The following is a 13,790-nucleotide window of genomic DNA, read 5'->3' as shown; positions in this document are numbered from 1 at the left end:
AGAGGGAGGGGGACAGGCATCGTGGTGTGGTGGGTAAAGCTCCGCCTATGATGCCAGCATCCCATAATCCCATATGGGAACCTGCTGGTGTCCCAGCTGCTCCACTTCTGATCCAGCTCCCTGCTAATGTGCCTGGGAAAGCAGCAGAAGATTGGCCCAAGTCCTTGGGGCCCTGCACCTACATGGGAGACCTGGAGAAGGCTCCTGGCTCCTGGCTTTGGCCTGGCCCATCCCTGGCCTTTGCAGCCATCTGCGGGTGAACTAGGGGATGGAAGATCTGACTCTCCTCTCTCTCTCTGACTCTGCCTATCAAATACATAAGTAAACTCTTTTTTAAAAATATTTATTTTATTTATTTGAAAGAGTTACACAGAGAGGAGAGGCAGAGAGAGAGGTCTTCCATCCAATGGTTCACTCCCTAATTGGCCGCAGTGGCTGGAGCTGTGCCTACCCAAAGCCAGGAGCCTGGAGCTTCCTCTGGGTCTCTCTCCCACGTGGGTGCAAGGGCCCAAGGACTTGGGCATCGTCTACTGCTTTCCCAGGCCATAGCAGAGAGCTGGATCGGAAGTGGAGCAGCTGGGACTAGAACCGGCGCCCATATGGGATGCCGGCGCTTCAGGCCAGGGAGGGAGTTAACCCGCTGCACCACAGCGCCAGACCCAATGTAACTCTGTCTTTCAAATAAATAAAATAAATCTTTTAAAAAAATAAAAATAAAAAATAAGTAAATCTTTAAAAAATAATAAAAAGTAGAGGGAGGCTGTAAGTGTGATGTGTTTTGGGGTTCAGTTCACTTTGGTTCCGAAGAACATCTGTTCAGTTTGCAGCCATTGTTGAACTCAGTGCAGTATTGAAACTGTGTACAAGTGCGCCTCCCATCTCTCTCTCTCTCTCTCTCACACACACACACACACACACATACACACATATATATAGTTTAAGCCCTAAACATTGTGGAAGAACCATGTTGGCAGTGCCTGAATGTTAACCAACAGATGACCAAGTATGGACAAAGCTGCAGGATCGCATTCCATGCCAGGTTTTGAGTGTGTCTGTGTTCTGTAAGCCAGCCTCTTCTAAAATGAATATTTGTCTGTCCCTTCCCCTTTTTTTGTTAACAGAAAAGATCGTGTCTGAAGCACAGCCTGACTTGAGTGCCTGGGGAGATGGCAGAGGAGAAGACGAGCTGTCCCCAGAAGAAATACAAATGGTAACGGTGCCCTTCCCCAGTCACTCCTCCCGGCTGGTTTGCCAGGCCTGTGCATCATGTAAGAGGTCGTCCCAAATGCCTCGTTCTGGTCGTGTGCCAGCTTTTCAGACTAGAAGTACGAGTGTTATAAATACTGCCCACTTCATCTCCTGATTCTTGGTATACATTTGTTCTAAAATTTGCAATGACATAGGTAAAGCAGAAATTGCTTTAGAATGATTTTGCTAATAATAGATGTCGTTTTAGCAGCAGTCAGATCGTCTGAAATGGATCTTTCATCATTGCCTCTCCAGTGCTTTTTGACTGTTTGAATTGTGAGCAGAGGTGGGGCCGCCCTGGGGCAGCCCTGCTCGGGCCGTGAGGTTGAGCGCTGGCAGGTGAGGGCAGGTGCACCGGTGCAGCAGTCCACAGTTGACAGAACTTGTTGGTGCTCTTTGCTGCAGGACATTGAAAGGAAGTGCACTAGGGGATGCTGGGGTGTTACCGTCTCCTTCTAACGCTGGCAAGAGGCTTGGCCAGAGTGCCCTCGCAAGGACTAGCGCAGCCTCAGGACACGGGGGCATTGGCCACGCCTCCTGTGTGTGAGGAGGGCTCCGGCCTCTGCCCCGCCTGGGCCCTCCCACTGAGGCTGGCGTGTCACTGGCTGCCCCCGGGAAGGCTTTCTCCTGTGGCCGTCAGGGTCTACAGGTCTAAGGTGGGATCACCTCAGAGGCCTTCCTGGCCAGCGGGGTTCTTCTGCGTGGGCTTTGCCTCCCCCACTCTTCATGGGGGAAGCATCTAGAACTATAATACAAGCGGTGTGTGTCCATGGAGTTCCCTCTCTCCTGTAAGCAGTGGGAAAGCCTTAAGGTTTTACTAAGCTTTGCAGACGCCTGATCTAGAAATTGGCAGACATGGAAGGAGGCCTGAGGAAGGCCGGAGCCAAGCTCTCAGTCCTCCCTTGTTGGGACTGGGCTGAGCTGGTGAGCGTCCTCTCTGACTCACTCGCTACCTGTGTAATCTGTGACTGCACTTCGATCTGGTCAGAACTGATGCCCCATGGGATTGCCGTGGGCACGGCTGCAGTAGCCCTGGGAAGAGCTCCTCGCAGAGGGCAGGGCCCGCAGCCGTGGACACTGCCCTGTGGACATGGGGTGGGGACCGAGCAGGGCTGTGATCTGCCTGGGGCATCACTGCCGTGTCCTGCGCGTGGCCGAGACAGGTGCGATCTGCCGCAGTGTCACTGCAGGTGTGCAGTGTGTGGCCAAGTGCTGGGTGTAACGGACACATGCAGGGAGGCTCCTTCCACTGACTGTCGTCCTGCTGGGCTCCTGTCCTCTTTGCTGTCCTAACAGTCACCATCAAGCATGCCAGTGCCAGGCCCACCAGCAGCTGTCATTTCAGCCGTATCAGCAGCTGAAGCTGTCGGAGTGACCAGGGCTTCCTGCTTTCTATTGTGGCTGCAAGTGGGCGGAGCAGAGAACTGTCCTGTTCAGAACTTTCAGGACAGGCTATTGCCTGTTCACCTCTTTCTTGTGTTTTTTTTTTTTTAATCAACTTTTAAGATTTATTTATGTATTTGAAAGGCAGAGTTACAGAGAGGCAGAGGCAGAGAGACAGAGGTCTTCCATCTGCTGGTCCACTCCCCAAATGGCCACAACAGCTGGAGCTGAGCCGATCCAAAGCCAAGAACCAGGAACTTTTTCCAGGTCTCCCGTGCAGGTGCTGGGGTCCAAGCGCTTGGGCCATCTTCTACTGCTTTCCCAGGCCATAGCAGGGAGCTGGATCGGAAGTGGAGCAGCCGGGTCTTGAACCGGCGCCCATGTGGGATGCTGGCACTACAGATGGCGACTTCACCCACTATGCCACAGCTGCCATTCACCTCTTTCTTACTGAATAGTCACTAAGTACTATAGTGTATAGCCAGGCTCACCCAACATTTATTTAAAAGGCTCAACTCTGAAAACAAAGAAACACCACAGTATTGGTTTTAAATTGTGTTGGAGCAAATTGTGGTCATAATTCATAATCACTGTTTTGGAATTTTTCCCCAGGGCTAAAGAATGAATTAAGTCTTATAACAGCAATTTAATTCGTTATTTCTCCAAAGGAACATTGTTATATATCCAAAATCATTGTAGGGTTTTATTTTTTTTGCATAATACATCTCTTTATAACTCCTGATAAAGTATATTAATGCCTTGAGTTAGCAGATGTTTTTGGTCAAACTGAGTGGAAGTGGAACCAAATTGTTTTCTGATGTTACCTCTAGAAAATTAATGCTTTTTTTAATGCTATTTATTTTCATCTACTTGAAAGGCAGAGTGATAGAGAAAGAGAGACCCAGAGAGCGAGATCTTCTCTCTGCTGGTTCACTTCCCAAATGACCACAGCAGCCTGGGCTGGACTAGCCTGAAGCCAGGGTCTTCCATTCAGGTCTTCCACGTGGGTGACAGAGGCCCATTGTCTGGCGCCTCCAAGGATGCATTAGCAGGAAACTGTTTCAGAGTGGAGTGACTAGGACTGGAACCAGCACTCTGATAAGGGGCGTGGGTGTGCTCGTCTAGCTGGTGGAAAGCAGTGTGACTGGTGAGATACCTGGCGTGTGCAGCAGAGGGGCCGGGGCAGAAGCCCCCAGCAGGGCGCTGGCTGCCATCCTGCTTGTGTGGCCCCTTTCGCCCACCTTCCCCGCCCTCCAAGCCTCTCATCTTCCTTTTCCATTCATTCCTTAGACTCTGTTTGTCTTCAGAGAGGACGTAGATGCCCTCCTGTGGCGCTGACCATGGAGCCCAGGCCCTTCGTTCAGTGCTGTGCCCAGCAGGGCCCCTGTCCCGGTGGTGAGGTCACGTGGCCGTGCGGTCGGCGGCAGACCCTGGCCGCCATGCCCCTCCCTGTTTTCACTCCTGTGTTCCTTCTAACAACCTACTGCTGTTATCACCTGTTTTAGTGACAGAGACTGAGGGGCAGACGGACCGTGACCGCCCAGGGTCATTCAGCGTAGGCACTGAGGGAGAGGAAAGCCGCAGAAGCGCCAGCTCTGCCCGCTGGCCCAGGCTCACCGGGCGGTGTCCAGGAGGCCACAGAGCTGGCATCCACTTCACCGGGGCTTCTGCGAGTGGCACCGGGCACCTGGGCGTGGTGAGGGCTAAGGCAGACAGGTCAGCCCCTCAGGCAACATCAGAGCCTTCCTGAAACCTGGAAAGGGGGTGTCGTCACGCCCAGCTGTCACCTCGCAGCCACGCCTGCTGGGCCTCATTAAGTAGTGACCTCGCACTTGGCCGAGGGAAATAGGGCTTTTAAAACACAGTCTCGTCGCCCTCACCTTCTGAACGGAGGCTACTCCGTTCAAAGCCCTGGCCACTGGCAACCGCCCGCAGCCCTCGGCACGTCACCCTGTAAGGCAGCTGTTCCCTGTCTCTCCAGGGACTGGGGATTTCTCAAGTGGCTTCAGGAGGCCATGGGGTCAGAGGACATGCGAGCCAGGATCCGAGCCCCCTCCTGCCTGCTGTGCAGGGCTGACACGGAGCTCCCAGGAGGAACAGAGACCGGAGGCCTGAGGGAGGTGCTGTGCTACGCGCTCGCCTCGGTGGGCAGGAGACAGAAAAGCTTTGTTCCCAAAGAACATTCCAGAAATGCGTCACCTCAGCCCACGAGTTAATTTTGTTGAGGAACAGCTTCAGAGCATAAAAGGGACTGGATTTGTAAGGGCAGGGCCATATTTTGTCATTAGAAGAATTAAAAGACGATGTCCCAGCCCCCGAAAAGCCCGAGTCGTACCTGAAGTGAGTCAGAATGAATCAGCAGCCACACGCCGGAGGAGCTCCGTGCCTTCCTCTGAGGCCGCAGCCTTCCGGAGCTGTCACGCTGACAGTTAACAGAGCGGAGCTTCCGAACTCTGACGTGAGGCAGGCTTCTGATGGCCCAGACGAAGGGCCCCGAGCAGCCTGCCGGGGGCTTCCTGCCTGTTGGTCGGTGTTGAACAGAGGCTCTCTGTTTTCCGTGGAGAGCAGCAGGGCAGAGACGGGGCCTGTCACGCCGGGCCCTGCGCTGAGGTTGGGGTCCAGAGAGGAGGCAGCCGGGGCCCAGTGTGACACACAGACGCCAGCGTGGAGCCAAGTGCAGGGGAGCTACAGAGAAGTGATTCAGTCTGCCCCAGGGGGTCGGATCACTGAGGAGGGGTCAGCTGGCTTCTGAGGCCCTGGGAGGGGCTCCCAGCCAGCCAGGCAAAAGGCCGGGTCACACATGGTGTGTGAGTGCAAGGCCGAGGCCAGCCTGGAGCAGCCCGATGCACTGCCAGTGAGGCCACTGTGACGAGCAGTGCCAGGCGAGCGAGGCCGGGGGACAGTGGGCGCTCCAGCAAGCGAGGGACCAGCCAGAGCTTCAGGGCGGCTTGTCCTTGTCCCCCTCCCCCACACCTGGCACAGAGCACCTTGGACAAGGAGTGTGTCTTTGGCAGCATTTTCTTTTTTTTTTTTTTTTTTTTTTGACAGGCAGAGTGGATAGTGAGAGAGAGAGAGACAGAGAGAAGGGTCTTCCTTTTTGCCGTTGGTTCACCCTCCAATGGCCGCTGCGTCCGGCGCATCACGCCAATCCGAAGCCAGGAGCCAGGTGCTTCTCCTGGTCTCCCATGCGGGCGCAGGGCCCAAGGACTTGGGCCATCCTCCACTGCCCTCCCGGGCCATAGCAGAGAGCTGGCCTGGAAGAGGGGCAACCAGGACAGAATCCGGCGCCCCGACCGGGACTAGAACCCAGTGTGCCAGCGCCGCAAGGCGGAGGATTAGCCTGTTGAGCCACGGCGCCGGCCTTTTGGCAGCATTTTCAACAGCTGTGCGAGAAAGAGGAAAAGGAATGCTTTCTCGGCTCAGAGCACCTGGAGTTTGGGGGAGGCGCAACTTATCACAAAGCAGACAATGTCCTAAGTGTGTTCAGAAAATGCTCAGCCAAGGACAGGAAAATGAGAAAGAACTCAGGCAGGAAGGGCTCCCAGAGAAGCTGGGCCTGGGAGGCCCACGGGGAGGAGACAGAGGACCTTGGGCTGTGCGTGCCTGCAGGAAGTGGTGTGGACTGTGAGCCAGGTGTGCAAGAATCTCTGGGCTGCACCCTGTGGTGAGCCTCCCACACGTCCGGCCTGTGGTGGAGCCCATGTCAGGGTGGCAGGCGCCTCTGGGGCGGCACCTGTTGGGCCTGCGGAGTCGGTCCGGCTCCAGGGAGTGCGCCAGCTGTTTGGGGCCCCCGATTCTTGCCAGGGGCAGGCATGGCCTGCAGTCACTGGTCTGGCGCAGCTCTGCTGCCCTGCATTCCTCCCCTTCCTCTCCAGATCCTTCTCTGAGTCCAGTGGAACCAAGCCCTGTGTTGAGTGAAGCAAGCCAGACACTGCGTGTTCTCCTCGTAGGTGAAAATGGAGACAGTCGGTCTGAACTTGCAGTGTGATCGCTGCAGGCCAGACAGAGGGCGCGGGGCCTGGTGGGGGGAGTGCAGACGGTGCGGGGGCCTGGGGGGGAGTGCAGATGGTGCGGGGCCTGGCAGGGGGAGCGCAGAGGGTGCGGGGCCTGGCGGAGGGAGCGCAGACACAGGCATAGCAGTCCATTTCCAGTTCCAGTGCACAGGGGCCACTGTGGCTCACAGAACTGCGTGTCCTGCTGTCTGGAGGGCTGGGGAAGGGGCTGGCGGCTGGCTTCTCGGGATGTGGTGCTGTGTTGCGCTGTATCCCACAGAAGTGCACAGGGCGTGTGTTCATCAACGTTTTTTTAAATTTGAGACTAATGTTTTCATAATACACATTATTCATGAACTTTTTAATATAATTTTTAAAAAGGGAGAGACAGAGAGAGAGGTCTTCCACCCACTGGTTCACTCTCCAAATGGCTGCAACAGCCAGAATGGGCCAATCTGAAGCCAGGAGCCAGGAGCTTCTTCTGGGTTCCCCACGCAGGTGCAGGGGCCCAAGAACTTGGGCCATCTTCCACTGCTTTCCCAGGCCATCAGCAGGGAGCTGGATAGGAAGTAGAGCAACTGGGACTCGAACCAGCGTCCATGTGGGATGCTGGTGCCGCAGGCGGAGGCTTAGCCTGCTACGCCACAGTGCTGGCCCCTCTTCACGAACTTTTTGAAGACTGCACCTGCCTAGGACGCAGCACTGCTCTGATGCTCTTTACGGTGGATCAGAGATCACACTGGGGAGTCTGTTCCCTGCTCTCAGAAAATGCTGTTGCATGGTTATGTGACACCTAGTGTGCCTTACACCTTACGTACCAACAGCATCTTCAGTCTTCTCTTAAGAGGATACAAGAAAGAAGGTGTGGTACTGGCTCTGTGGTGTGGCAGGTAAAGCCGCCACCTGCAGTGCTGGCATCCCCTATGGGCGCAAGTTCAAGTCCCGACTGCTCCACTTCCAATCCAGCTCCCTGCTGTGGCCTGGAAAAGCAGTGGAAGATGGCCCAAGTCCTTGGGCCCCTGCACCTGTGTGGGAGACCCGAAAGAAGCTCCTGGGTTCGGATTGGGGCAGCTCTGACCATTGTGACCAACTGGGGAGTGAACCAGCAGATGGAAGACCTCTCTCTCTCTGCCTCTCCACTCTGTGTAATGCTGTCTTTTAAATAAATAATAAATATTAAAAAAAAAAAAAGTACAGTGCTAGAGACAGAAATCGTGGAAAGCTCACACCTGCTGTGTTGGAGACCGAGCGCTGATTTGAGTTGGGGCCCAGTAGACCCCGTGCAGTTTATCATGTGGGTCGTAAGTTTTCACTTAGAATTCAAGATGAATGTGTTGAAGTAATGCTCTCAGTGGAGGCAGAGGCAGGACAGACTGGGAGCGCCGAGGGCGAGGGCGGGGCCGGGCTGGGGCTCTCATGGCTGCGGTCTGAAGTCCGCGCGTGTTCTGGGAGTGGAGATGAGTGAGGCCGAGGAGGCAGCCAGCGGCAGCCCAGCCGTCCTTGGGGGGTTTTTCCCGCTGCTGCTCGCAGCCTCGCTGTGACTTCCACGCGTGGGGGAGCGGGGGCACTGCCTGAGTGCATCTGACGTCGCCTGAACCTGTCTGTCTCCTCACAGTTTGAACAAGAAAATCAGCGGCTCATTGGGGAGATGAACAGCCTGTTTGACGAAGTGAGGTATGCGTGCAGCCCCTCGTCGGCTGGCTTCTGGCTTCTCCAGGACTGAGGGCTGTATTTATTCACTGTGGCGACTGGGCGTCCATGCATGGCCCCTGGGGTTGGGAGCTGGGGGCAGGGGAGCTGCCCCAAACCTCCGTGATCTAGAGAGGATCAGTGGGTGGTGGCGTGCTACCCTAAGATGGTTAGCACCTAAGATGGTTAGCACAGGGCTCAGGCCTGTGCAGGAACGTGACAGTGGGCAGCACCCCCGTGCGGCTCCACAGTCCCCACACTCACACACGGGAGCCGTCCTTGGCCCTCTCGTGCCAGTGCTCAGAGGCCCTGGTCCTGTGGAGGCCTTGGAGCTTCCGCCTCCGCCCCCGCCCGCCTGTGGCTGCTGTGTGGGAGCAGCAGTCCGTCTCTGCCCGTGTGGCTTCCCCCCAGACACACACCCGCCCCGAAGCAGGCCCACAGCTAACGCTCAGCTGCCCAGCCCGGAGAGGGCTTCTTCCCTTGCAACACGGACTTGGCTGGAGTGTGTACGCATCCGTCTTTGAGCCACTGCGCGTGCGCGAAGCTGGGCTGTCACCGTGCTCGGCCAGCACGTGTTGCTGGGGGCACTAGGCAGGCATGGGACTTGACCAGAGCTTTGCAGTTTGTAGATGGGGCCTCACTCTACACCCCGGCCCACAGGCAGGGGCCGCAGCGTGTGGCCACCCCTTGGGGCCAGGGTCCGTTGACAGGGCAGTGTGTTGGGAGGGCTGAGTGCTGAACCAGTGCCCACTTCCCCCACTGACGTGGCGCGCCCCTCCCCGCTCCTGCTATCCCTGGGCGTGACGCTCCTGTTAGACCCTCCTGTTAGGACACGGGCACCGTTAGTTACTAAGTAACCTGCTGATTCTTCTTTTCACAAAGGCAAATCGAAGGGAAAGTGGTTGAAATTTCCAGACTCCAAGAGATATTCACGGAAAAGGTGTTGCAGCAGGTAAGGAACCAACAAGAAGCCGGGAACTCAGGGGGTCCCTTGTGGACCCCCGCAGGCGTGGGCGGAGGCCGGGCTGCCAGCCAGTGAGCGTCTCCCCGCTCCTCAGTCGTGGCTTCCCAGCACAGGTGGGGGTGGCAGGGGGCTCTCCGTGTGGGACCCGCTGGCTGGACAGGAGAGGCTGGGCACCTGCTGGGCGCAAGCTGGGTGCTCCCCTGACCCCAGTTTCCCATCTATAAATGGAGGGACCCTGCAGGGTTGCTGTAAGAGTCAGAGGTGACCTGGTCGGGCGAGGCGTGTGGCTGCAGGTGGCAGGTTTTCACTCAGCCGGCTCCTCGGTCCTGACCCTCCCCGTGCCGGCCGCGCCACCTCTGTCACGGCCTCACAGGAGGGGGACTGTCCTCCTGAGTGAATTCCCACGTTGCCTCTACCTGCCAGTGCCTGGCCCTCTTGTCTTTAGTGCCCACAGACAGGAAGGGCTTGAAAGACAAACTCGGCTTTCTCCAGTGTGTCAGACTGGCTGCTCAGTTCATCAGAGAGCAGTTCTCTCTGAGCTGCAGCTGGAGGCAGACCACTCTGAGCGAGGACACAGCTCCAGGGCGCTGCCCATCCTCACAGCCTTGGGGGACTGCTGACGGCGTGTGTCCGCCAAGACGGCGGCCAGCACCAGATCAGCTGTGTGACACACCGAACAGGCAGACGAGGTGTGTCCCCCACGCACCGGCTTGCTCCAGGGTCCTCCCACAGCGTGTGCCCGGGAACGGCCTCTCCTGAGCTCTGTTCCTCCTCCGTGGGAGGGGTCTGATGCCCGCGGCCTCCCGTGACACACCTGGCCCGTGGCAGGCTGTTGATAGGTAGGGACTGTGGATACTTGTAGCCCTGCAGCCAGTAGCCACTGGCAGAGTGCGCTGCTCTGTGTCTCCTGCACGGAGAAATGCAGCGAGGTCGCAGCGTGGCACACGCAGTGGAAGTCAGAACTGCACCGGGTCTCAGAGCGGCCTGCCGCCGACACGGCGATGGCGGCTCGTGAGGGGCCGCGCAGAGCCCCTCAGACTGTGTCGCTCAGACTCCTCGCAGGGAGGGACAGCCGACTGCTTTCCTCCGGCAGAACCGCATCAGCCAGGGGTCTCTGGAGCCAGGGCTGGCGTCGCCCACCCTGCCAGGAGGCGCTGGGGCAGTGGGCGGGGCCGCAGGCCCCACCTCTCTGCGTGTTCAGAGTGAGCCTCTTCCGTGAGCATCCTGCATCCCGTGAGGATTTTCAAGTTTTAGCCTAGATTAGGATACGGTGGTAAAGCCCGAAGCCCCGCTCCTGAAGCTAGCACGCGTGCTCTAACGTGCATCCACTTAGCTGACTGCTCTGGACTTGAGAGAGGACAGGGACAGTCCCCGGCCTGTGGTGGCCACTCCTGGACAGGAATCCCTGAAAGGTGTGCCGGTCACCAGGCGCGTGCAGCGGAGGTGGGGGTGGGCAAAGAGCCCGGCACGCAGTGGACAGCGGGAGGTCTGCGCTTGTCCGGCCCTGTGGCTGCTCTGGGACTGTGGGCGAGGTGGCAAAATCCGAGCCCAAGAATCCCCTGTAAAATGTGACCCGTGCCTACCCGGAGGTGCTGGTGCCTACCCGGGGGTGCTGTGAGGGCTGCCGGCTGGGCCTGTCTCGGTCATGGCGTGCTCTGTGAGGGCCGCCGGCTGGGCCTGTCTCGGTCATGGCGTGCTCTGAGGGCCGCCGGCTGGGCCTGTCTCGGTCATGGCGTGCACTGTGAGGGCCGCCAGCTGGGCCTGTCTCGGTCATGGCGTGCTCTGAGGGCCGCCGGCTGGGCCTGTCTCGGTCATGGCGTGCTCTGAGGGCCGCCGGCTGGGCCTGTCTCGGTCATGGCGTGCACTGTGAGGGCCGCCGGCTGGGCCTGTCTCGGTCATGGCGTGCACTGTGAGGGCCACCGGCTGGGCCTGTCTCGGTCATGGCGTGCTCTGAGGGCCGCCGGCTGGGCCTGTCTCGGTCATGGCGTGCACTGTGAGGGCCGCCGGCTGGGCCTGTCTCGGTCATGGCGTGCTCTGAGGGCTGCCGGCTGGGCCTGTCTCGGTCATGGCGTGCTCTGAGGGCCGCCAGCTGGGCCTGTCTCGGTCATGGCGTGCACTGTGAGGGCCGCCGGCTGGGCCTGTCTCGGTCATGGCGTGCACTGTGAGGGCCGCCAGCTGGGCCTGTCTCGGTCATGGCGTGCTCTGAGGGCCGCCGGCTGGGCCTGTCTCGGTCATGGCGTGCACTGTGAGGGCCGCCGGCTGGGCCTGTCTCGGTCATGGCGTGCACTGTGAGGGCCACCGGCTGGGCCTGTCTCGGTCATGGCGTGCTGTGAGGGCCGCCGGCTGGGCCTGTCTCGGTCATGGCGTGCACTGTGAGGGCCGCCGGCTGGGCCTGTCTCGGTCATGGCGTGCTCTGAGGGCCGCCGGCTGGGCCTGTCTCGGTCATGGCGTGCTCTGTGAGGGCCGCCGGCTGGGCCTGTCTCGGTCATGGCGTGCTCTGAGGGCCGCCGGCTGGGCCTGTCTCGGTCATGGCGTGCTCTGAGGGCCGCCGGCTGGGCCTGTCTCGGTCATGGCGTGCACTGTGAGGGCCGCCGGCTGGGCCTGTCTCGGTCATGGCGTGCTCTGTGAGGGCCGCCGGCTGGGCCTGTCTTGGTCATGGCGTGCTCTGTGAGGGCCACCGGCTGGGCCTGTCTCGGTCATGGCGTGCTCTGAGGGCCGCCGGCTGGGCCTGTCTCGGTCATGGCGTGCTCTGTGAGGGCCGCCGGCTGGGCCTGTCTCGGTCATGGCGTGCACTGTGAGGGGACCTGGGTGTGCGTGTCCCCCCCTCCCACAGGAAGTGGAGATTGACAACATTCACCAGTTGGTGGTTGGAGCGACCGAAAACATCAAGGAGGGCAATGAAGACATAAGAGAGGTGCGTGCTGTTTGGGGCCCCTGGGACTGGTGTGGCGCAGGGCCGATCTCGCACCTGTGTAGCCGTGCAGCCACGGTCAGTCCCAGCTGGGCCGCCTGGTCTGAGATCCTGGCCCTCCTCCAGCTCTGTGGAGAGGCAGGTGCTCGGCACCCTCTGTGGGAGTGACGTGGAGTGGGGCGGGGCTGGGGTGCCCCTGCAGCGCAGGCTGGCTCCCTGCACCAGGCCTAGGACGTGGAGAAGCTCGCTGGCCCCATTGGGCCAGAGCCTGGCCGCTGTCTGTGGACGGCCCCCACCGTGTTTCCTGAGCCGATCCTTGGGGTGGGGTTGATGTGGGACCCCCACTGGGTCGCTGCGCTGCCGGACCCTGGGACCGAGGTGATGCCCAGGAGTCGTGTTGCGGGAGGGCTGAGCAGAGGGGCGGCACCGCTGTGTGCTGACGGGGGCTGGGCCCGCTACCGCCGTGTGCTGACGGGGGCTGGGCGCACTGTCGGTTTCGCCTCTAACGAAGCGGTCTGGGAAGGCGAGCGTAGAACTGAGCGGCGGCTACAGCCGAGCCGGGGAGCCTGTGTGATGGAAACACCGCACCCCTGTCCCCACCCAGGCCATCAAGAACAACGCCGGCTTCCGCGTGTGGATCCTCTTCTTCCTCGTGATGTGCTCCTTCTCCCTGCTCTTCCTCGACTGGTACGACAGCTAGCCGGCTCGGGCGGCGCCTGGCACGCGTGCGCCTCTGCATGTCTCTGGCACTGGAGCGTGACTGTCACCAGGGTGTCCCAGAGCTGCTTCAGGGGAGAGGGGCTGAGCCACACCTGCGGATTCCCATGCGAAGCGACACCCAGACCTGTGTCCTTGGCCAGAGCGGCTGGGAAAGAACATGACAAGTACATGTGCAAGTGGTCTGGCAGCAGTCACTGGGCAGGGGGCCCTGGGGAGGGGCGTTAACCACCCGACCACGAGGCTGCTGGCCCAGGGGGCGGCTCCTCCCTCAGCGGAGTCTGACCCTGCCCGTCCCCGGAGCTCCAGGGAAGAGCGCGTCGAGTGACGGCGCTCCCGAATGCCCGCTCCCTTGTCTCCGCACGCTTCCTGTCTGCCCGAGTCGGCGGATGCGCGGCCCGAGAGAATTCCCACCTGCCTTGCTCATCCAATAAATCTGGTGACGGCCCTGTTGTGTTGTCGGTGAGTTACCTGCCCAGGCCCTCGGCTGCCTGGCCCGACTCCGCCCAGAACCGCTCACGGCAGGGGCAGCCTGCTTTCCCATCACTGGGTCTACGGAAGTGTGGCCTACTGCCCTGACCCCCAGGAGATGTCAGCAGGGCACCAGCTGGTGACAGCCAGAAACAAGGCCCGAGTTGGCTGTGTGTACATGGTCAGCGGCCTAGCGTCCCTGCAGAGTGGGCGTGGCGAGTGTGCAGCCCCTGTGCGCACGCCCACCTGCTGGGGGCATGGGTGTCCCTCGTCTCTGCTGCTTCCCGGAATACGCTTAGCGACATCAGTGCCCCCCGTGCCAGTCTGCATTATTGTTATTTCTGACCTAAGCTGTGACTTGCGACGCGCCCGCCAGAAACAGCACAAACAACGAGGAGAAAACAGCTGCGAATCT

General features: G+C 59.5%; 1 protein-coding gene across 2 annotated transcripts in view; it reads left to right on the top strand.

The window, feature by feature from the left end:
- The window catches only part of STX18 (syntaxin 18), a 117,891-nt gene extending 104,110 nt beyond the window's left edge, over nucleotides 1–13,781 (top strand). For both annotated transcript variants that reach the window (XM_062213648.1, XM_062213649.1), the window contains exons 7-11: nucleotides 1,122–1,210; nucleotides 8,239–8,297; nucleotides 9,195–9,264; nucleotides 12,110–12,190; nucleotides 12,792–13,781. In XM_062213648.1, coding sequence (XP_062069632.1) covers nucleotides 1,122–1,210; nucleotides 8,239–8,297; nucleotides 9,195–9,264; nucleotides 12,110–12,190; nucleotides 12,792–12,887 — 395 coding nt within the window. In that variant the 3' untranslated portion in view covers nucleotides 12,888–13,781. The remainder of the gene's footprint in view (nucleotides 1–1,121; nucleotides 1,211–8,238; nucleotides 8,298–9,194; nucleotides 9,265–12,109; nucleotides 12,191–12,791) is intronic.
- Nucleotides 13,782–13,790: the final 9 nt, after the last annotated feature.

The sequence above is a fragment of the Lepus europaeus genome, chromosome 16 (genome assembly GCF_033115175.1).
Source record: "Lepus europaeus isolate LE1 chromosome 16, mLepTim1.pri, whole genome shotgun sequence".
Taxonomy (NCBI): Eukaryota; Metazoa; Chordata; class Mammalia; order Lagomorpha; family Leporidae; genus Lepus; species Lepus europaeus.
This window is presented reverse-complemented; position numbering and strand designations above follow the sequence as displayed.